General features: G+C 44.5%; 1 protein-coding gene across 1 annotated transcript; it reads right to left on the bottom strand.

The window, feature by feature from the left end:
* Window positions 1-17,748: 17,748 nt before the first annotated feature.
* On the bottom strand, window positions 17,749-19,815 carry LOC149348671 (uncharacterized). The gene is made up of 2 exons (XM_089541821.1): window positions 19,089-19,815; window positions 17,749-17,891 (listed from the first exon to the last, which is right to left on the bottom strand). The coding sequence occupies exons 1-2, from the start codon at window positions 19,813-19,815 to the stop codon at window positions 17,749-17,751; spliced, it is 870 nt and encodes a 289-aa protein (XP_089397947.1).
* Between the last annotated feature and the right edge of the window lie 3,622 nt (window positions 19,816-23,437).

A 23,437-nucleotide genomic window follows, 5' to 3' on the forward strand; every position in this document is an offset into this window, starting at 1 on the left:
CGGTGGGCATTTTGCTTGTGTGTACATATATATATATATATATATATATATATATATATATATATATATATATATATATATATATATATATATATATATATATATATATATATATATATATATATATATATATATATGACAGAAGCCAACAGCCACAGAAACCAAGGGGCACAGGGGATTTTTTTTTTAAGTTATTTATTTTGTGGTGTTGATCAATTTAGAATATTACTGAATATGTTATCGTTTAAAGATAACTGATTAGAAAAGCAGAAGAAAAAACAACCACCTGCCGCCGGTGGGATCCGAACCCACGACCTCCGAATTATATATATATATATATATATATATATATATATATATAAAGTTACAGTACCAGTTTTTCACTCCTCCTATTCGATTATTCAGCCCAGATATGTAAATTAAGTTTTTAAATATAGCTTGAAACGTTCAGGCGTCAATAGGAAATTTGTGTAGGTCCACAAATATTGTCCAACCCAGGCACTTTGAACGAGATAGACTTAGCGTGGCCGTTTTTATTCGGGAAAAGCGAAAGCCCGCGGAGTTTGAAAGATAGCACGTGACAGCGCGCTCCGTGCGCCCGGATGCGCCGCGCTTACAGTGCTCTCGTCCGGGGTTTTGTAAAAAACGTCACCCGCTTCGCGCCTCTCTTGCTGCCAAAAACAGGGCTTTGGGTTGTGCTTGGTTCTAAGATAAGCGCCAGTGGCATCGGGCGGCAATTGAAAAAAAGCGCGGCTCCTGCCTTTCAGCGTAATTCACACGACGCTATCAGGCTTGTTACACGCGTTTTTGCTTGTTGGGATCTTGGTCCCAAATTCAAACTCATGAGATTGTGAACGTTCTTCGGCACGTATTGTGCTAACGTGAGAGCGCAATTAACGCCGCAGAAACGGGAGCAGCTCTTTCTTTCAATTGCCGCCCGAACCCACTGGCGCTTATCTTGGAACCAAGCACAATGCGAAGCCCTGTTTTTGGCAGCAGGAGGGACGCGAAGCGGGTGATGTTTTTTATAAAGCACGGATGAGAGCGCTGTAATCGCGGCCCATCCGGGCGCACGGAGCGCGTTGTCTCGTGGTATCTTTTAAACTCCGCGGGCTTTCGTTTTTTTCGAATGAAAACGGACAAGCTAAGTATATGTTGTTGGAAGTGCCTGGGTTGGAATATATTTGAGGAGCTCCACAACTTTCCCATTCACGCCGGAACATTTCAAGGTACATTTAAATAGTTAATTTATTTATCTCGACTAATTATTCAAATAGGAGGACCTAAGTGCTGTAAATTTAGATAAACCTTAACAATATCCACGTGATTCCAGTTGTGTAGAATGCTAAGTAGTTTTATAAACCTTGGTCCAAGTTAGCTGGGACGCCCTGTATAACCGCAATATGCATGTTATCTTTGATGGTGACCTGGAAGCATGGAATATGTACGCAAAGCGTTGAACACAAAGCGATGAGCCCGATGTAGAAGAAATATAACTCAGAAGTACTTTTATCTGGGCGTGTTTGTTCATAACTTTCCTGGGGGACAAAGGGGCGCCATGCCCTTATAAAAATGGTCTATAGACTTTCTATAGACTTTTTATAGACTCTGTAGCCATCCTATAGACTTTTCCTTTTGTCTATAGACAGTCTATAGAAAATCTATGGACTAAAGTCTATAGATGCTTCAATTTCCTTTTGTCTATAGACGGTCTATAGACTCTCTATAGACTAAGGTCTATAGCTGCCTCAATTTCCTTTCGTCTATAGACTGTCTATAGACCCTCTATAGACTAAGGTCTATAGCTGCCTCAATTTCCTTTAGTCTATAGACTGTCTGTAGACTCTCTATAGACTAAGGTCTATAGCTGTCTCAATTTCCTTTTGTCTATAGACTGTCTATAGACACTTTATAGACTGAAGTCTATAGCTGTCTCAATTTTCTTTTGTCTATAGACTGTCTATAGACACTTTCTAGACTAAAGTCTATAGCTGCCTCAATTTCCTTTTGTCTATAGACGGTCTATAGACTCTCTATAGACTGAAGTCTATAACTACCTCCATTTCCTTTCATCTATAGACGGTCTATAGACTCGCTATAGCCTAAGGTCTATAGCCGCCTCAATTTCTTTTGTCTATAGACTGTCTATAGACTAAAGTCTATAACTGCTTCAATTTCCTTTCGTCTATAGACGGTCTATAGACTCGCTATAGCCTAAGGTGTATAGCCGCCTCAATTTCCTTTTGTCTATAGACTGTCTATAGACTAAAGTCTATAACTGCTTCAATTTCCTTTCGTCTATAGACGGTCTATAGACTCGCTATAGACTAAGGTCTATAGCTGCCTCAATTTTCTTTTGTCTATAGGCTCTCTATAGACTAAAGTCTATAACTGCTTCAATTTCCTTTCGTCTATAGACGGTCTATAGACTAAGGTCTATAGCTGCCACAATAGCCTTTCGTCTATAGACGGTCTATAGACTCTCTATAGACCAAGGTCTATAGCGGCCTCAATTTCTTTTCGTCTATAGACGGTCTATAGACTCTCTATAGCCTACGGTCTATAGCTGCTTCAATTTCCTTTTGTCTATAGACGGTCTATAGACTCTCTATAGACTACAGTCTACAACTACCTCAATTTCCTTTCGTCTATAGACTGTACACTATAGATAGTATACTGCCTATAGACCAGTCTATAACAATCGTAATTTTATCTAACGATGTTCGATACACTGACTTTCGACTAAGTCCAGAACAATGTCAATTTCTTTTTGCACTGCATGTTGAGGGGACCTGCATCTAGTGACCGCAACTATGTCGGGAGTCCCCCACCTCCTTCGCTATTACGAAAATTAAAAAGTATTGCGTAAGGCCATTACAACACCCTCCTGTATATTGTTTTCAGGAGCCTTGACAAGCTCCTTTTCGTTATACCGTGACGTATATTGTCAGTACAATTAGATATTTAGTGCTAACAAGTAAGCCGAGGAAACGCAGCCGTTCTTGAAGTAAGGGCGCCCGCAAACTGTACTACGTCGAACGAATACGCTTTCCCTTAAAGGAATCGCTCTACACAATTCCATTCCATCTTTCGATCGTTGCTGTCCAACGCGCTGAAATCAGAAACATTTCATCAACGGTTCTACATTTCTCTTTAAAACGTCCTGAAAATAAAGGGGGAAATACGGGTGTGAGAATTCAGGGAAGCGCCCATCCGTTAGAAACATTTTAGATTAATCTCGAAGAGCCTGGTCCTCTGTGCGATTAACATCTGCCATTTCTACCTTTGCAGTTTGTATTCACGTGAATAAGTGCTGCGACGCAACAATCACAAAGCCAGTATTTTTTCGTTCCTACCCTTGCACCTGTTGCTTCGGAGCCGATGACACGCTGATGTGGCGCATATCAGTTTTCTAAACACGAACACACGCAAAAAAGACGTTATGCTATGCAGCCTTATAATTATTATTTGAGAATTGTACCACATACTATTCGGTGGGAGATGCGACGCGTATAACGACAAGAAGTTAGATTTCGGTTCTGTTTTCACGAAAACAATAAGATTTTTAGAGGGTAAGCGAAGAATTTAAGCTTATAAACCAATTGCCTTCTGTGGACTTGGATATCAGATCAAGCTGCACACGCCAAGAGTGCGAGCGATAAAGATACAACCGTGAAATGGGTTTCTGTTTCACGTTTTACCCATTTTACCGCGAGACGGCGGAAAATCATTCGGGCTGCAAACAACACTGTGCATGGCTGCATCAATGGCGTTGGCGTGTGTTTCGCGGATTGCGTTTTCTTCAAAATCGAGCTTCATCGTCCGCTTACGGTAAGTCTACACGTTTATATTTTATTCATTTGGTCTCCTAAACCACTCTAAGCAGAGCTGTGTGTGCAGAACAGATTATGTGCGCCTATCTTCGTTTCTAAGGCGGAAGCCATCGGGTTCTCGACTAATGCTGCTTATCTCTGTCCCGCTGTCTTTACTAACGCTCGGAAAGGCAGTCTGTGCGATGCCCTTGATACGCCGCTCCTCGCGAGCTGTCTACTAGATTTTTCGTGTTTCAAAGTAGATGCGCGGCCAGAAATGTCGTTTAGCCTGTGAATGACGGCCGAAATGGAACTGTGTGTTAGTTAGCGCCGTGTGAGCTCAATTTACTTTGCACCTCCGAAAACGTACTTACATACACTCTCGTTCAGTGGTGGATTACATTTATTTTCTTATCTTTGTGTTATCGCCTGTCCGGACCATGGAGTGCTGTTCTTTTTGAGGTGTGCATTGCTTGCTACGTATGGACGCTCACTCGGTGCGCATCGTGGACGCCGACGTTTCAGCAAAGGTGTCTTGTAACGCTATAGACTGGAGCGCGAGACGTTTGTCAAAGTTGTATTCAAGCGGCGCTGCAGGAATGCTTGTAGTGTGATGGGTGAATAAAATTCGTTGCCGGCGCGAATGGCCGGCGTGCTCAAACACCGCGAAGAACCCACGAGCTCCATCCCATCTCCCCTTCGTTGCACACGTATGGATTCGTCCGTGTCTGTCATCAGAGCCGTTGGCCGCCGCCGCTGGCTTGCGGGCACTTCATTTTGAAAGCTGGGTAAAGGTCGGCTCGACAAGAGGTGGCTTACATTTCGTTCCGAGTGGTTCGTTCATGAATCCCGCTCACGCGTGCACAGATTTCTAGAATACCATTTGCGCGAGAGGCAAAGTATGTGTTTCTGATTTCTGACTGCTACGTTACGAAAGCGCCGATGTGACTCGCCGCTTATTTGCGCCTAAAATTAAATGAAGCTCTCGTGTTATTATAGCTGCGCCTGTTGAAGGAGTTAATTGTTTCATCGAAATACTTCCTACTTTGAGCACGTTCAATGCTTTCGCTGATTTTTCTAGCAGCGTTGGGTTAGGCTGCCTTAAGGGAAGAAACACCTCTTTAGTGCGCTGTTGGAGCTGCACTTGAAGGAAAAACTAAGTGAATTTCAGACGGTATTTTATCGTGACAGTAATTTGCTGTCTCAATCTCGCGACTGCTTTTGAAACGGCGCAGCTGCAGCCTCTGTGTGCTGTATTAGTTTTCTGAATAATGAGCGCGGCATGGAAGCGCTGCAACCCGCTTGTTTCTAAGAGCGCGCGCGTATGCGTATGCTGTTCCGTCTTTGTGCTTCAAGTTATAGGTGCAAATCTGTGGTGAACTGGTTGCTTCTGCCTGCTGGTTTTGTATAGCTTGTGCCCGTTTGGGTATCGGCTTATACGTACACTCGGCCAAATCTTTAACTGGCTTAGGTGTTGCATCGCTAAATGCACCTTGTAAAAAGGTGCCTTTTGGCTACACTGCTGGCATATTCATGTTGTAATTTGACGCGTGACATGGCATTTCATAGTTTCTTTTTGTTAATATAATGTTTGAGTGGAGTACTTGCATGTTTAGGTCAAAGTTATCAGAAATATTCAAGCGGAATACGCAGCCATGGTTCTGGTGGCACATTTGCACTAATCTGGGTAAACGACTTGTCCGCCATGAAAGGAGGGGTACTTTACCCAGAGGATGAGGCCATATGGACCAGATCCATTGCTGCGTATGCCGCTTTTTTCAGCTGTTCGTAGTGGCAGACGAATGTTTCTGATAACGTTGATCTAAACACGCAAGTACTGCACTCAAACATGATATGAACAAAAAGGAACCACGAAATGACATTTCACTCGTTAAATTACAGCTTGAATATGCCAGCAGTGTAGCCGAAAGGCACCTTTTTTACAAGGTGCATTTAGCGATGCAACACCCGAGCCAGTTAAAAATTTGGCCGGGTGTACCAGGCTTAATTCATGCAGGGTATTCTGAAGCGCTTCTTCTATAGCGGTTATAAGAATAAATGCTGCAATATCTCCTTTTTGGATTCCTGTGTAAGGTGTACTGAATCTGTATTTTATGGAGGTGGCATTCTTAACAGCTCCTTGCGAGTCAATGCAGATATGTGGCACAATTCGAAGTCTTCTGTTACAAATAGTGTAAAAGGGTTGCCATAAAGAGGTCAGTATTCGCTGTAACAGTATTGCCATACAGAAATCAGTATCAGTACTGAATTCAGAGTTAGAGTGCTCCAGGGATTAGGGGTCTTTGTTACAATGTTTTATGACGACACTTACAATCTGTCGTGTATTTACTGAAATGATTGAGCCTTCGTGATAGCTCAGTGGCTATCGTGGCGACCTGAAAGATGCAGGTTCGATTCCGGCCTAGGCGGTCGCATTTTAATAGAGGCAAGATGCTAAAGGCCTGTGTACTCTGCACAGGTGACCGAAATTATTCCCCAGCCTTTCACTTCAGCGTCTCGTAGCCTGTGTCGCCTTGGGTCTTTGAACCCCATAAAACCAAACCAAAAGATCAAGACTGCCTTTCTAGAATGGCATAGCCAGGATAAGCCTTGCATTGTAAAGCACATGTGTAGAGATGGAATGGGATTTTTTTTTTCAGTTCCTCTTATATTATTTTTTTCTTTGTGCTGTACAGGTGAACATGCCCGGATGATTTACTGCAGACAACAGGCCACAAGAATCCTTCTGAGGAAACTAGCCGGACTGTTACTTTCAACATTTATGTTACTGTGGTGCATTTTTATGGTGCATGTATTGCATATTCCCAGCCTGGATAGCTTGGAAATAAACTAAATTTGTAAGTATATTGATTGTTTCATGTGTGAACTCTGTCTGGTGACCTTTTTCAATTATTGTAGACAGTCTATAGGCAGTCTATAGATAATGGTCTACTAATAGTTTAGTAGACAGAGGTCTATAGACTGTCTATAGACAAAGGTCTATAGCACTGCCACGCCACACACCTATGGAATGTCTATAGACAGTCTATAGACATGTCTACTGGACCAGTAGACTTTTGTCTGTAGACTGTCTATAGACAGTAATCTACAGGAAGTCTATGGCGATAAGTCTATAGGTCGTCTATAGAAAAGTGTCTATAGACGGTCTATAGACAGCTCTATAGGAAATGTATGACCATAAGTCTATAGATCGTCTATAGACTGTCTATAGACCTGTGTCTATAGACTTCCTATAGACCTATAGACATTCAGTAGACATTTGTCTATAGACTGTCTATAGACAAAAGTCTACTAAAAGTGTATGGCCATTAATCTATAGACTGTCAGTCGACCAGTCTAAAGGATTTGTCTATAGACAGTCTATAGACTTCATAGACTAAAGTCTATAGACAGTCTATGGACTGTCTATAGAAATTTTTTAAGGGTAACCCATGTTACCCTGCTCACCTACCCATGTTCCCCCCTGCTCATCGCAAGCATTGTGACCACGACCTGCCGAGCCAGGCTACTTGGGTTCTACCAGCAAAAAAGGTCTCATACCAAGTGAGGTCACTGGCCCGTTCGGTCTTTTCAAGCCGTCCTTTGGCCACGCCAAAAGAGTATGCAAGATCCTCCGGTCCGAACTATGGAACCAAGTGAGGTTACTTCAAGATCTTCCACGTGCGGCATGCTATGCCCAAAACCAGGACTCTTTGATTGCGCCCCTGTGTCACCCAGAAAAGTTATGAACCAACACGCCCAAATACAAGTACTTTTGAGGTGTCCACTGTTCCAAGAGGGCAGTTATGCAACTTTCCTGATTTCCAAGCTCCCGCTCCGTTGGTCTCACAGATTAAAGCGCAACTAAAGTGTCCACTGCTGGTTATAACAGATAACGGCGACGGTGACGGCGACGCCGCGAAACGCAGAAACGGCTGCCAAAGAGCTGCGCTCTAATAAATATGTAGACTACGTCACTCGACTCTAAACAACCCTCACCTAGTATATACGTCAGCACTTGCGTGATTCTGAGTTGTGCCGTCCTCGCGATCATCAAGCTCTTTCTTTATCTTCAGAACTGTTAAATCGATACACCGGTCAACATATGCCTGCAATAAACCAATTCCTGTGAACTGCTTTCACGGACAAGATTGAACTTCATGGTCGTTTTTACAGAGTATAAATTTCAAACAGTTGAAAGAAATATTCAAAAATTTTCCTCAATGCGCGCATACCGTATCTTTTTATTTACCTATTTAGCTGTTTCTTAGTATTAAAGAATAAATTTCTTGCAATACTTTGTTACATATGGAACTGTGTTTTACTTACGTGCTGTACTCATATTTCCAGTCATGATTTATTACCTTTGACTCTGGACCATCTTCCCTTCTCATCCGTACACTCTCATATATTGCCCCTACAGTTGTCCTCAACGGCACATGGATGACGATGATGTTTCGGACTGTACATTATATGATTTTTTAACTGAAGCTGACATTCACTGCCTCTACGTTGTGACCATTTCCGATCGAAAAATTTTCGTCTCTTTGGAGCAGTGCTGTGAAGAGTTTAGGCATTTAATCTTCTGGGTAATTTAAATGCTATATGTCTGAAACTTTGAAACTCCCCAGTTTAAGGCTGAGCTGAAGTTTAAAACTCTCAGAAACATCAGAAGATAGCCTTGAACTGGTAGTTTCTGCAGCCGGAATATTGCAACAATGGTTAGAAATCAGTGGCAAGAAAGTTAAAATGAAAGATTTTGTGAAATACGCCGGCTTAAGATTTTTCGATGAAGGGAAATATTGAGTTAGTTTAGATGAAATCTTATTATCCAGGCATTTATGGTAGGTCCATATTCTGCGTTTATATTTGGAACACAAAACCCCTGGGTCGATTTTAAAAGTCGTTGAAGTTCGCAAGGGTGAAGATAGCTAGATAACAGAAGATGCATTGTTGAGCTTTTCCTTCGATAGCTTTTTTCCGGCTGCGTTAATGCTTTAGGAGCAGCTTGTGTTAAAGCTTTGTTGAGATTCGTGCTTGTTGCCAGTAAGAGTAGTCGAAAAAAGGCCGTATATGTAAATTTCGTGGAATTTTAGAACAAACTTTGTTTGCAGGGACTGAAATATCTCTGTTACCAAAAGGATACGATTTCAATCATAAGCGCCTCTCTGGTTCTCTTTATTTAGTTGCATAAAGTGACGCTAAGTATCAGATTAAAAGGAAATGTTTCGCAGAACGCACTCAACAGGCAATGTAATTAGGAGACGCTTTCTATTCACGTTTATTCATAGAATATAAAAAAGCTATCTGATAAAAAATGCGCGCCTTTTGCAGGGGTGATTTTACCGCACACTGTAAAACTTTCTGCTCCTTGCATTTGATCAGTGGAACTCTATCGTACTAACCTTTTATTGTTACATTTATTGAGGAGTGCTTCGCCAGTTTTAAATTCGATTGATAACTACGCATTCCTTCGTTTATTATTACGTGCCATGGGTGCAGTTTTCCAGTGAATAAAAAGCTGCTTTCATCACAGTTCGAATAGTTACCCTTAGCCTTGCAGAAGCTAAATCTTCGCCGAAGAAGAGTATCTCGGTTGCTAAACATCTGTGGGCAACTTCACCAATTCACAAACGGGAAAACAACTGTATGAAATATCATCAGTGTGAGGTGGAGTGTACAGCTGCACAGATTTTATGAAATGATGCATTAGCAGCTTCAGCCTGAATCTCTCGCCGAGCAGCAATTCATGTTGTTACTGGAAACATGTAGAAAACAATCAGACATCGTTGTTTGTGTGCGACACAGCATAGATAGTCCCCGTGGAACGGACGAGAGTATTGTTTTCCTCACGATACATCTTATCCTGAAGAGGCTTTTACCTCTGCGCAGCTTCTAAACCAACACTGATATTTCAAAGCGATACAAGCAGTTCTAGATGACGGATACACTAGCGGCGGCTTCTCTGTATTGCGGGTGCTGCATGGCAACGCCCTTGCCAAAAGTAGCCGGGTTGCATGGTTTGCTTCTCAATCGTATAGTAGAGCGCTTATTCCACCCACCGAGTTATAACTCTCTTTAACGGGAAGGAAACGCTTGTGCTCGCCTTTTAAGATCATTTAATGTTTAGAGAAGTCATTAGGGCTCTGCTATACGAATGAGAAGCAAGATCATGCAGCCTAGTTTCTTCTTGCAAACAGAATATATTGTAGCGTGCAACGCGAAATAGAACACCGGAGCTGAGACGACAAAACTGCGGCGGTCCCTCAGTGGCCAAGCGCGCGAGCGAGAGCGAACTAACTTCTTACTCTTCTCGTGCATGCACTACTTCTGTCTCTTCGAATGCATGTATCACTGCCCCCCTCTTCTGCAGCATCGACACGATGCGGCTAGGAGAGAAAAGACACCGAAAGTTGAGAACACAGCTGCAGTGAACCGCAGTTCAGTCAGGTAGCCGGTCATGGTAAGGCTTCATGCGAACAACGTGTACTACTTCAGTTCGGTGCGGTGAACAGGCTGTCGGGGCGGGAGCAACTGCATAAGTCACATCACTGATGCGGCGCACTACTTCGTAAGGGCCGAAGTATCGGCGCAGCAGCTTTTCAGAGAGCCCGCGGCGACGAACAGGTATCCAAATCCACACAAGGTCGCCGGGAGCATAACTGACGAAACGACGTCCACAGTTGTATTATAGTGGCGTCAACCTCCTGTTGACGGCGGATGCGCAGGCGGGCCAGTTGACACGCTTCCTCAGCACGCTGAACGAAGGTATCGACGTCGATGTCAGCGTCAGAGTCGCAGTAAGGGATAACGGGCAACATAGCATCCAACGGAGTGGTCACCTGGCGACCCAAGACAAGCTGAAAGGGGGTCAGTCGGGTGGTTTCCTGCAGGGCGGTGTTGTAAGCAAACGTTACGTACGGCAGAATGGCGTCCCAAGTTCGATGCTCGACGTCAACGTACATTGATAGCATGTCGGCTAGGGTGCAGTTGAGTCGCTCTACGAACCCGTTTGTCTGCGGGTGATACGCCGTAGCACGTCGGTGGCTCGTGTGCGTCAGAGTCATCACGGACTTGGTTAAGCGGGCCATGAAAGCAGTTCCCCGGTCTGTAACAACAACGGCGGGTGATCCGTGACGCAAGACAATGTTGTGGACGAAGAACTGCGCCACTTCAGCAGCAGTTCCTTTGGCAAGAGACGTGGTCTCAGCGTACCGTGTGAGGTAGTCAGTCGCAACGACTATACAACGCTTTCCAGACGAGGACTTCGGAAATGGTCCAAGGAGGTCCACGCCCACTTGATGGAAAGGGGTCTTCGGTGGATCGACGGGGTGAAGAAATCCGGCCGGTTTCAATGGAGGAGTCTTTCGTAGTTGACATTCACGGCAGGTTTTGACGTAGGCCCGCACCGATGGGAGTAACCTGGGCCGATAATACTTTTGTCTAATGCGCGCGAGTGTACGGCTGACTCCAAGGAGGCCGGCGGATGGTGCATCATGACAGGCACTCAAGATCTCAGACCGCAGCTGTGTTGGTACGACAAGTAGGAACACTTCCTCGCTGTTGGCAAAATTGCGCTTGTAGAGAACACCAGACCGTAAAGTGAAGGTCTGAAGCCCTCGAAGAAAAACAAGCGGAATGGGAGCTTCACTGCCTTCGAGGTAATCGATGAGCGGCGCCAACTCCGTGTCCGCCCTCTGAGGCTGCGCCATTTGGGTGGTACTAACAGAGCCCAGGGAAGGAAAATCATCGGTGGTTTCTTCGGTATTGATTGGGATAGGCGCGCGCGAAAGACAATCCGCATCCTGATGCTTACGGCCAGACTTGTAAACTACTGTTAAGTCGTTTTCTTGCAAGCGTAAGCTCCATCTAGCCAAGCGTCCTGAGGGGTCTTTGATGCTCGCCAGCCAGCATAAGGAGTGGTGGTCGCTTACCACACGGAAGGGCCGTCCGTAGAGGTATGGTCGGAGCTTGCAAATGGCCCATGTCACTGCCCAGTACCTCCACCAAACTGTAGCGTGCAACGCGAAATAGAACGCCGGAGCTGAGACGACAAAACTGCGGAGGTCCCTCAGTGGCCAAGCGCGCGAGCCAGAGCCAACTAACTTCTTCCTCGTCTCGTGCATGTACTCTTTCTGTCTCTTCGAATGCATGTATCAATATATTGCCTTTCGTGTTTAGGAGGGCCACTGGCCTTTCGTCAACCACAGGCCGAGCCTGCGCATGCCATACCAAGTGCTGATTTCATAGTGGATAGTATACTGATCGTTCTGCGCATGCAAATCTGGGCCATCGGTCTTCCAAATAAATTAAATGACAATGACAAGCTGACACCATTAAGTATTGACCAAAATGGTGCCTCAGAGGGAACAAGATGAGTATTAAGCTTTTCACTGCCACTGCGTCCAGCTAAAACACATCTCAAAGGATTTTTAACGCCTTGTTGTTTTGCTAGAATAGCCCACCATTCACCCGAGCTTTTGAAGTGAGGCGCGCTCACTGACCAAATGTGATGATGGATCGAGGTTTTCTTGGGACGAATGCCACTGCGTGCGCGCACAAGAGCCGACACGCAAGATTGAGTGGGGGCAATGCAGCTAGGCAGCAAACGGCATAAAACCTGTCATCGCGGCGCCCACAGCAAGCACTAATCATAAGCAGTTTGTAATTGCGCCCAACTGCACACAATTTAACATGGCAGATATACGAGGGGGTACCGAAACGAAACCGGACTAAATTTTTTGGTCGGCAAAGCTTCTGTGGTACCGCCTTTTGCCACTAGGAGCGCATAGAACGAAAATTCCAGAGTCAGTAACCCGAGTGCCGTCGTTGAAGGAGATCAGACTAGTTTAGGCAGAGTTTTCGAGTGACGACTGTTTTGTGTGAACGTCGGTTTTGCAATGGCTGATTTTCGTGAACAGCGTGCGCCGGTGAAATTCTGATATTTGCGCGGAAAAAGTTGAATAGAAACTCTTGAAATATTAAGAAAGACGTACAAGGACGATGCTATGGGGACAACTCAAGTGTTCCTGAATCGAATCCTGAATCAAAGCAACAATCATGCGAATGGAAAACTTCAAATTCACCTCGCCTCAAGAAAGTTCGTCAGGTGAAACCAAACCTCAAAACAATGCTGATTTGTTTTTTGGACGTCAGAGGAGTCGTTCATTGTGAATTTGTTCCGCAGGGTAAGACAGTTAGCCAGGCTTTCTACTTGGATGTTTTGAAAAGATTGGGCAACAGTGTGCGGTGGAAGCGGCCAGATTTGTGGCGGTCGGGTGACTGGTTTTTCCATCATGGCAATGCCCCTGCTCACACATCCCTGTCTCCACGATAATTTTGAACCAAAAATGGCATGACCCCTATTCCTCAACCCTCATACTCTCCCGCCCTTGCCCCGTGCTACTTTCTTTGTTTCCTAGAATGAAAAAATAGGTGAATGGAAAGCGTTTCGCTGATGTTTCTGAGGTGAAGAAAAAACGACGGAGGCACTGTCAAGCATCACAAAAGATGAATTTAAACAATGTTTTGAAAAATGGAATGAAAAATTCGACAAAGCGTATCATTGCAAGTGGGGAATACTTTGAAGGAGATTGAAGGTCTGTGCTTAAAATGTGAACAAATAAGTTCAAACAAAAATAAGACCGGTTTGTTTTGGGTACCTCCTCGTATACGCGCACTCATGAAATCATGTGTGGCGTATACACATAAGGTTCGGTGTCCTGTCCAACCCAGTGAACAAGGAACCCGCAAGCAGTTCCGAAATGTTGGTCCATCATGAGACATATGTTAAGCAACCCTAGCTCGCCCCCTTTTATACGCGCACTCATAAAATCAGGTGTGGCGTATACACATAAGGGCGGTGTCCTGTCCAACCCAGTGAACAAGGAACCCGCAAGCAGTTCCGAAATGTTGGTCCATCATGAGACATATGTTAAGCAACCCTAGCTCGCTTTTCGCTTCATTCTGTTGCTAATCAAACAAACTTTCCTTTGAAGAATCGGAGAAAACCATATATTTATGTTGCGTGAGTGAGCCTTAAAGCGCCTCTTTGATTATAAAATACTGCTACTGGCCAAACTTTTGATCCGCCGCCGCAAAAGATACCTTATAAAAACATGACCCTAAAAAGGCACCCCTATGCATGCTGTAAGCCGATACTAAAATGTGTTTCCAATGCCAGCCTGCGTATACACCTTTAATTTTTACCGCAGTTTCGAAAGGCCAATTAACACGAAGGTCCATTCGCCCGTGGCCTGCGCATGACGTGTTCATACCCCACTAAAAACTGGTCTGCGATCCCATGACATCAAGCGGAGGCGACGCATCAAAGGAGCAGACGAGGCACTGGGTGTACCACAGTGGCCAGATTATTTTGAAGCGTTTGGCAAGGCTGGTCGAACCGGTTTTTCCTCCCCACCCATGGCGATGGGACTGAATATAAGAGAACTTTATTGAACTGCAGAGGAAGACCTACAGAGTGGGTGTGGCCCTTTGTCCAATTCATCAGTGGCCCGGGCTGTCTTGCTAGCCCAGTTACCAGAGCTAGTGCTCGCATCTTCCCGGGCCGACGCTAATTCCCGCGATGGGAGAGGCACCTGTGATTCCTTGCTTGACCAGTCCGCGGGCCACAGCATGCCTCTCAATGCGGTGAGGCATGAATACGTAAAGCGCGGGCCGTGGGCAAGCGGACCGTCGTGTGAATTGGCCTTAAAGGTATACTGAAGCGGTTTTAGAATTCGGTGAGTTTAAGGTTGCCGAATGTGCGAAACGTTCACGTAAAGCCTGCGAAATCGTTTTGCTCTAGCATTTAAAAGGGTGGTGTAATCGCCCAATAAAGTTGTCGTCGGCGTTCAGGCTTCTCTGAAGTGCACAGCGACGGGCAGAGGCCCCGATAATGACGTCACGTATGGCGGCCCTACGTGTCCAGCGAAGAAACAGTTATTTCATGGAAGAAAACCGACGCCTTGGAAGGTGAAGCTCACGATGCATTGTTTGCCGCCTTCTGACGACACATAGCAGCATGCAAGCGTATGCAGCGGACATCTGAAATTTCGGCAACAATGACGTCAGTGCCGAATTTCTCCGCACTCCTCCAACGTAGTGAGAAGAAGCCTAAACATCGTCGCGGTTTTAATCGATAATTATGACATCATTTTAAATGCTAGTGCAAAAATACTTTTCATGCTTTATCTAGAAGCTTGACAGATTCGTGTTCTTGAGTAAGCTCGAATTCTCCAAAAACCGTTTCAGCTTCCCTTTAAGGAACGAAGACGAAAGCTTCACAAGCGCACAAACAACAATGTCATAAAAGGTGGTTAAAAACCGGATGGATTGAAAAAAAAATTTGGCCCCCTGAGGCATGATGTATCAACTTTTGCACTTAGAGAACACGCTTGGTGCGCAGCGTGTGACAATGGCTCTTAATATCAGGCAAATTAGATGTTTCTGTCCTAGCTGGTGAAACCAGAAATCTACAATTCTCAGGAGCGTGGTCTTAGTAGCACGTATCCCTATGCATTTCTGCAGAAAGATTACAACTCCAGTTATCACGCCCTTTTTTTATTGTTTCTCGCCCGATCCTCATCTTCGGAAAAAATATGCCGCCTGTAATATCTCGAGCAGACGTACTTCTCTGACTATTCCAGGAACATAGATAATGCATGTCTAAAGCCTTGCGAATCATTGCAAAAGGTAGGGAGCTAAAGACGGAAATAGTAAAATATACTGCAAAAGTAAAGCACCCATCGCCACACACCACCGTTAGAGCCACGCAAAGTGCTGTTCATATCAAAGTGATCTATCTCTGTTCCCTTTAACAGATAAAATGATCCTGTTCTGAATACCCAATAGTGCAAGGTAGGCGTAGTTTGACCAGCACTGTTTTAGCGGGATGAAAGCCATATTTTGAAAGCGGAAAAGGAGTAAAGCGCGCAAGGAAAAATTTGCTTCCTTGTACCCAACTACATCTATCCGCAAGAACTTTTCGCACCGTCACCGGTTAGAGGGAAACTAACACTTAATGAGGTCGAACCGGCTCACCAGTTTGTGTGAAGCTTGACCTTGGGGGTGACAAGGAAAAAACTCTAAATAAAAAATATAGAATGTATACCATTGCTACCGGAATTCGAACCCACACAGATGCCAACAGAGCAGCTTCAACAGAGTTGTCTCCTTTACTCTCTCTTGTGCACGATGTATCCATCTTGACTAGAGCTTCCCTATATGGGATGGCATGCCTGGTACGGGAATACTACCGGGCTCGTCTATATGGACGACATGGTGTTCATTGCCGAGAATGTCGCACAGCTTCAACGTCCGCAGACATTGGCCTCGACTAGGATAGACCACCTGAGCCTTCGTTTTAACGCCAAAAAATAAGCCGTGCCGCGATTCTGCGGTTCCCAGCTAGATCTAGCTTACTAACGGTGCACCGCTATCGTGGATTATGTGCTCCATTACCTCGTAGTCAGCTATCGCGCATCAGCTGATATATTTGGAGTACATGACGACCGTATTGGGTCGGCTTCAAGAAGTTTAAGCCGAATCCTACCCCGCCGGTCTGTCTGGGGATCTAATCATTTCGTGCAGGTGCACAAAATGTGGAAGGCGGTGCGTGTCCTTGCACTGAAGTACGCCTCGGTGACTATGGCAGCGCGTAGCAGGGCATGTCGAGTGGAATTCGGATATCATGGCCGCGTTCTCGAGGAGGCCACTATTATTTATTTATGTGCTTTATTTCAGCCATTCATGACAAAAGAGTTTGTGCCGTAGCCAACACAATTTACTCATTGGCAGGTCAGTCATAGTACGATTCCAGCTTGTTGGGGAGGCATGAAGGAACATAAAGAATGTTCTATACACTGACTCCCGCAGTGGGACTGTCCAGGTCTTCTTACCTGCCTCCGTAATCTTTTCAATTTTGTCCACGTAATCAATGTACTCCTGTAGAAGAGCAATCCTACGCTGCTGCCGGGACAAATCTCACGCCCAGTCTCTACACTAAAAAAACCTGGACGAGCGGATTTGGACTCTTCTCGTTACTAAGTAGCTATTAACCTAAGTAGCTGTTACTAAGTAGCTATTAACCTAAGTAGCTGTTAACCTGATGAGGTGTTCGTGCTTGTCATGTTCGTGCTTGTCATGTGACAGTGGACGTGTCTTGTTAACTTAAATGTTGGGCTTGAATGTCACTTCAAGAGCTTCGACACGTAGGTTGCGCCAGTTACCAACACATTCTAAGCATCGCGTTATAAGAACTTTGCTTTAGGTGAACCACAAACACTGATCAGAGAACATTGTTGAGGCTTTGCACTGTGAAATGTGGTGTAGCAGGATTAGATATAAATATGGAGAGTGGCCGGACAGTTGCATAGAGGACATTAAGCTTGAGACAATTTTCCAGGTCCATGTTGCCAATACATTCTGCACTCGACACTCCCTACATCCGTCACATCAGGTATCATTAGTATGGGCCCCACTAACGCAGTTTTTTTGCTGGCGGCCATCAGGTGTCCCACACTAAGCGAGGCAAGGAAAAAGAAGTCTTAATGGTGCTCGCTTGGGCAAAGCGACGGAAATGCGTGAGCGGACGCCGGCACGAAGAACACTCATTCACCACACACCGTTTTCTTTTTCATTTCTTTTATTTTTCGTACTTGGCGTGTTCTTTCATGTCATTTTCTTTACTGCCACAATATCGGTCATTCTACAATTTACCTTCGTCGTTCCCTAGGAGTCCTCATACCACTTTATGCGCTGTGGGGCAACCGTTAAACGATGGACTACTGCCCGCCAATGGCGTGTGCGGCCACCTGTGGGACTTGTATGACTCAGGTTGATCGTCCTAAGCAATCTCTAGCGAACACTCATTAATTTAACTTCCACCTGCAACGATAGGCTGGTTGCTAAAAGTCCGGCGGGCAGGACATCGCGCCTAAGTTTTCAATCCTAGGGCTTCCCTCAAGGCTGCACTTTCTTCGCGACGTGTTCCTTCTAATGCTAACACATTAAGGCAGAGCAGGAGAGGCGCCATGTTCATGATAGGATCAGTGCTAGACGCCAAAGGGCTCCTTGGGTCTGCAACAAGAGCAATCGATCGCGCTTGAGATGACCCGTCACAACCATTGCCTACCAACAAATTTGAAGGCTATGCCAGAATCATCGGAGAGGGGAGGGTGGGGCGGAAATTTCCACCTCGCCACTACGTACCCGCAGCCTCATTCAAGAATGCGCTACGAAAGATTTTTTTTTTCCAGCGTAGCATGAGGAGTTCTGGCTTTTTTTGAGCACCAAAAAGATGCTACTTTTTAATTTTTCAGTAGTGCTTTCCCACTAAGAAGTGCGACGTTTCGCGAGTAAGTTTTCGTATTAACGAGTCGTAGATTGTGGAAGAGCTCAGGAGCAAACACGGGAGGCAGCTGGAAAATTCAGAAAGCCTTCTAAACAGTACTGCGGCTCGCAACGCAAAGAGAACATGGAAGCCGATTGTTTGCGTCCGAATAAGGGATATCACAAGCGTGGTACTGTAGAAGAGAAAGAAGCTCTAAAACATGAAACAAATTGGAAAATTGCTGCGCAGCATTCCACACATTGCAGTTTTGCTTGCGATGGGAGGCTGGCTCTTTGGGTCCACTATAAAAGCGACTGTTCACCTTACTAAAAAGTTTTATCTCTTTTGAAAATACACTTGGACTCGGATCGAAAAAATACTACATGCGTTAGAAATGGAATAAAAAACGACGCTATCTTGTCGCTCTGCGTGTGGTGGTCTCCTGTCGGGTCCTTTAATGGGAAAAAACTGTCACTGCTTTGCCACAAATGCACTGACTGCACCATTTCAGCTATTAATTCTCAGAAACTCTGTCACCCCAAAATGAAACGTCCGATAACTTTTTTAAAGGAAAAAGAATATGGTTACTGACCAAGTCAAGAAATTTTAGACGTTTCAGAACCTCGTACGGGTTCCTTGATCACTGAGCGGGACAGGAAGCGCCGCGACTTATATACGCAACACATGAAGTAACGAGCGTGCGTAGATTGGTGGCATATTTCCTTGCATCCGGTTCATGGTAGCTGGTGTCGACTGGATGATTAGAGATTCCAGTAGGCGCCGAGATGACACGTTCCTTTCCTTCGCGACGATAGTGGTGTGGTCCCTGTCAATCGCGTGACCATGTTCTTGCACATGCTGTGCAATGGCGTTAGTCGCGTGATTATTATTTCTTACGTCACGTTTGTGTTCACTGAGCCGTCTTGTAAACTTTCCCGTCTCACCAATGTACACCTGGGGGCAGTCAGCACATGGTATCTGGTATATCACGCCTGGATACTCTTCAATCTGCAGTCTATCTTTCACGTTCACGAGCTGGTTACGGAGCTTGCTGGTCGGGATGTGGGCAATGCGCAGGTCGTATTTTGAAAATACGCGCGATAGTGCCTCGCTGATTCCCCGCACGTAAGGAATGGCTGCACGCGCCTGGAACGTCTCGTCGGTCTGTGTTTCCGGCTTCAATATCCGCTTTTCAATTTTGCAGATAAAGCGACTAGGATAGCCATTGCAAATCAGCTCCCGGTGGACCGTCTTCAGTTCGTTCTTTAATGAGTTGTCATCTGAGCAGATGCGTACGGCACGTGTTATTAAAGATGATATCACTGACGTCTTGTGGCCGGCCGGATGACAAGACATAAAATTGAGGTAGCGACCTGTATGCGTAGGCTTCTTATAGACCGAGAAAATGAGGGCGCCCTCATCCCTGCGGACCAGTACATCCAAGAAAGGTAATGCGCCGTCTTTCTCAAGTTCCAGGGTGAACTGTATATGCGCATTCTGGGCATTTAGGCTGTCCAGGAAGCGTGAGACGTCTTGCTTCTTCAAAATACAGAAGCAGTCGTCCACGTACCGGTAGTAGACTTTCGGTGCAGGATTGAAGGTGGACAGTACCTTTTCTTCCAAGGCTTCCATTACTAAATTGGCCGTTGTAACGGATATCGACGCTCCCATTGCCGTGCCCCGTGTCTGCTGGTAGAATCTGCCGCCGTAAAAAAAGTACGTACAGCAAAAGTACGTACGGCATTTGAACAGCATTCAAAAGTTATTTTTCTGTTTACTAACTACGACGACCTTTATTGATAAGAAAAAAAAAAGCTTCATTGCATAACAACTGAAATAAAAGCCAGCACTTTCGCCTCCAAAAGCAGGCGGTATGGTACCCGCTGGTGGTTCAAAATATCAGGAACTGAATTAAACTTCCTCGAATCCCTCCTCCCGTTGCCACCCCATGCGGTTCACGACAACACGGAGCAAAATGTTAGACATTATTTTGTTGTGTACGTTATGCCATCTATCCTGTGCACAAAATGAGTTTTTTTTGCTACATATTATTCTTTGCGGCGACTGTTACGTCTGCGCATATTTCAAGAGAACATTCTGTCATTTTGAAATAAATAGACCACTCGAGCATACTTGATGTTTTACAGACAGCTGTTTGCGTCATCGGCTGCTTGCAGCATTTTTGTTTACACTTTCTTGGGCCCATCTTTGCTTGCTGAAATTTTGCCACCAGCTGTCCTGCCTGCGCTTTCCTACACAACGCAAGCGCTGTTATTTTCATCAGAGCTGTTTATCGATCATTTCTCAGGCGCAGCTTTTCCATTCGAGAAAGTTTCACAAGCCAGTAACAATAGTAAACAGAAATTTGAACACATCACAAAACACCTTCAGTTAACAAAATACACTAAGGCAATCAATAGAATAGTTAGTTTTGATCTGTCATTTCTAGCCACGAGGCAATCAATAGAATAGTTAGTTTTGATCTGTCATTTCTAGCCACGCTTCAAATACCCCCGAAATACCACTATATTTCTTCCTGTGTTTTTTGGTTAGCCCAACAGCACTTGTTTCTCTGGTGACTGTTCAGAAAAACATCATCTGTGGCATTTCTTGTTAGGCACCAAGAAGAGCAGGGTCGCGAGCGTGCATTAGAAAGAAAGAACAAAGGCAACGTCATTGTATCACAATTAGTAAATGTATGGTATTTTGTAGAAGAATAAGAATGGGGTGAAGCGCATATGGGAGGTTCTCTCAGATCATGAATGGCAGGTTACCAATATCCCTGAAGAGAAAAGCATACAACAGCTCTATACTACCGGTACTCACCTATGGGGCAGAAACGTGGAGGCTAACAAACAGGGTTCAGCTTAAGTTAAGAACAACGCAGCGAGCTATCGAAAGGAAAATGATTGATAGGCGTAACGTTAAAAGATCGGAAGAGGGCGCAGTGGGTGAGGGAACAAACGCGGGTTAATGACATCTTAGTTGAAATCAAGAGGAAGAAATGGGCTTGGGCAGGGCATGTAATGCGAAGGCAAGAAAACCGCTGGTCCTTAAGGGTAACGGAGTGGATTCTAATTGCTAGATATTGCTTTCTTTTACAATTTGAGACAAGTAGTTGGACAACCTACACGGATATCGCCTCAGTCACAGTTATTACTAGACTTGGTGTTCATCTCAAATAATGTAGGAGATGTTGAAACAAATGTCACCGATGGAATATCTGATCACAAAATTATTTTCGTGAAAGTGCTTACTTCTGCAAACGTTCCTGCGGAACCTATGGTTCGAGTAGAAATCAAAGAGTACGGGAAGGCCGATGATACATCCATCCTGGATTACCTGGAAACTTGTTTTGATGAATTTGAAAGTACCTCTGAAAATGCATCAGTTCAATGGTTATGGCAGGGTCTTAAAGTTATCATCAGTACTTGTGTCGACCGGTACGTTCCAACTAGAGTTAAGAAAACAAAGCAGCGCAACCCATGGGTCACCAGGGATATCATTCACGCGAAACGGAAGTTGAAAAGATTGCGTAGAAAGAAAGCCGACTTCAACGACATACAGGTTTTACGTCAAAAAATAAAAATGTTGCTATCGGCTGCAAAAGAAAGAAAGATTTTTCAATCACACTCTTAGTGGTTTTCTGCGAAATTCTTCAGAGAAATTTTGGCGCTATCTTGATAAAAGAAAGGAAAGAGTAAAGCAGGTGACAGTGGGAGCAGAACTTATTGCAGATAAAACGAATATGGCCGACCACTTCAATAAATATTTCCAATCTGTATTCGCAAGAAACACGAGCCAAAGCGACGCACACGACGAAGCACATTCTCGTGAAACGTCTATCGATGCTATCAGCTTTACTCAGAGCGGCGTGTTTCAGCAGCTGATACAGTTGGACTAAAAAAAAGCTGTCGGCCCGGATGGAATACCTACATGCTTCTTGAAACGGTATGCTGAATGGATGTCCTTCTACTTGGTAATTATATTCCGAAAATCACTCGTAACTCATTATCTGCCACAAGACTGGCGCACTGCCATTGTTATACCCGTATTTAAAAGTGACAATCGCACACTTATGAACAACTATCGGCCTGTGTCACTTACTTCAATCTTCTGTAAGGTAATGGAACAAGTTATTGCGAAACATATTATCATTGTTTTGTAAACAAACGGACTACTTTCTGAATGTCAGCATGGCTTCTGTCGAGGGTTTTCAACGGTGACACAGTTAATTGAGACAATACATGACCTTTCTAAAGCTAGAGATGACCGCGGACAGATTGATGTTATTTGTGTAGATTTTGAAAAAGCCTTTGATAAGGTTCCTCATGACAAATTACTCCTGAAAGTGCGAACGGTAGGCATTAATGGAGACATCCTTAGATGGATAGAAGCGTACTTGGCGAAACGCAAACAGGCGGTACGTGTTGACAATTGCGAGTCTGGCTTTTTGGATGTGTATTCTGGTGTACCACAGGGTTCTGTGCTGGGGCCATTGCTATTTCTAATTTATATCAATGACGTAGTATGTGCTGTGGGAAATTCTGTTAAACTGAAACTATTTGCGGATGATTGCCTCATTTATGCACCTGTCACATGTGAAGGAGATCACATTAACATTAACCAGAACCTGCAGGCTTTTGCACTTTGGTGTGAGAAGTGGGAAATGAAAATCAACTTCAATACGACCACATTTACCGATATAACTAACAAACGAAATATAATTTCTTTTCAGTACAGTATTGCAGGTCACGATTTGGTTAATGTTAATACATTCAAGTGTCTGGGGGTGTCAATTTCTCACAACCTAAGTTGGCACAATCATGTCGAAAATCTTTGTGCGGTAGCAAATAGAAAACTGTGTTTTCTAAGAGGAAAGTTGGGGAGAGCAACGAAAGATGTCAAACTTTCAGCATGCAAATCTCTCATACGGCCTTACCTAGAATATGCATCTGTAGTATGGTCTCCTCGGCAGAAGATTCTTTCAACGGAAATAGAAAAGATTCAAAGACGTGCAGCGAGATTTATTTGTTTAAAATACAGGAAAACAGATTCGGTAACGGAGATGTTAAACTCATGTAGTCTAGAAACATTAGAAAAAAGACGTAAAAAGCAGAGATTAAAAATACTTTACCAAATCATTCACGGAGAAATTAATATCAATAAAGAAAAATATCTGCAGCCTCCAGGTAGACTAAGCTCCCGCCTTAACCACCACAAAGCGATTCGGTCATACTTGACACGAACTAACGTCTTTCGCTGCTCATTCTTTCCGGATGGTATTGAGCAC

Source organism: Amblyomma mixtum, chromosome 4, assembly GCF_055824585.1.
Source record: "Amblyomma mixtum isolate Tamu chromosome 4, ASM5582458v1, whole genome shotgun sequence".
Taxonomy (NCBI): domain Eukaryota; kingdom Metazoa; phylum Arthropoda; class Arachnida; order Ixodida; family Ixodidae; genus Amblyomma; species Amblyomma mixtum.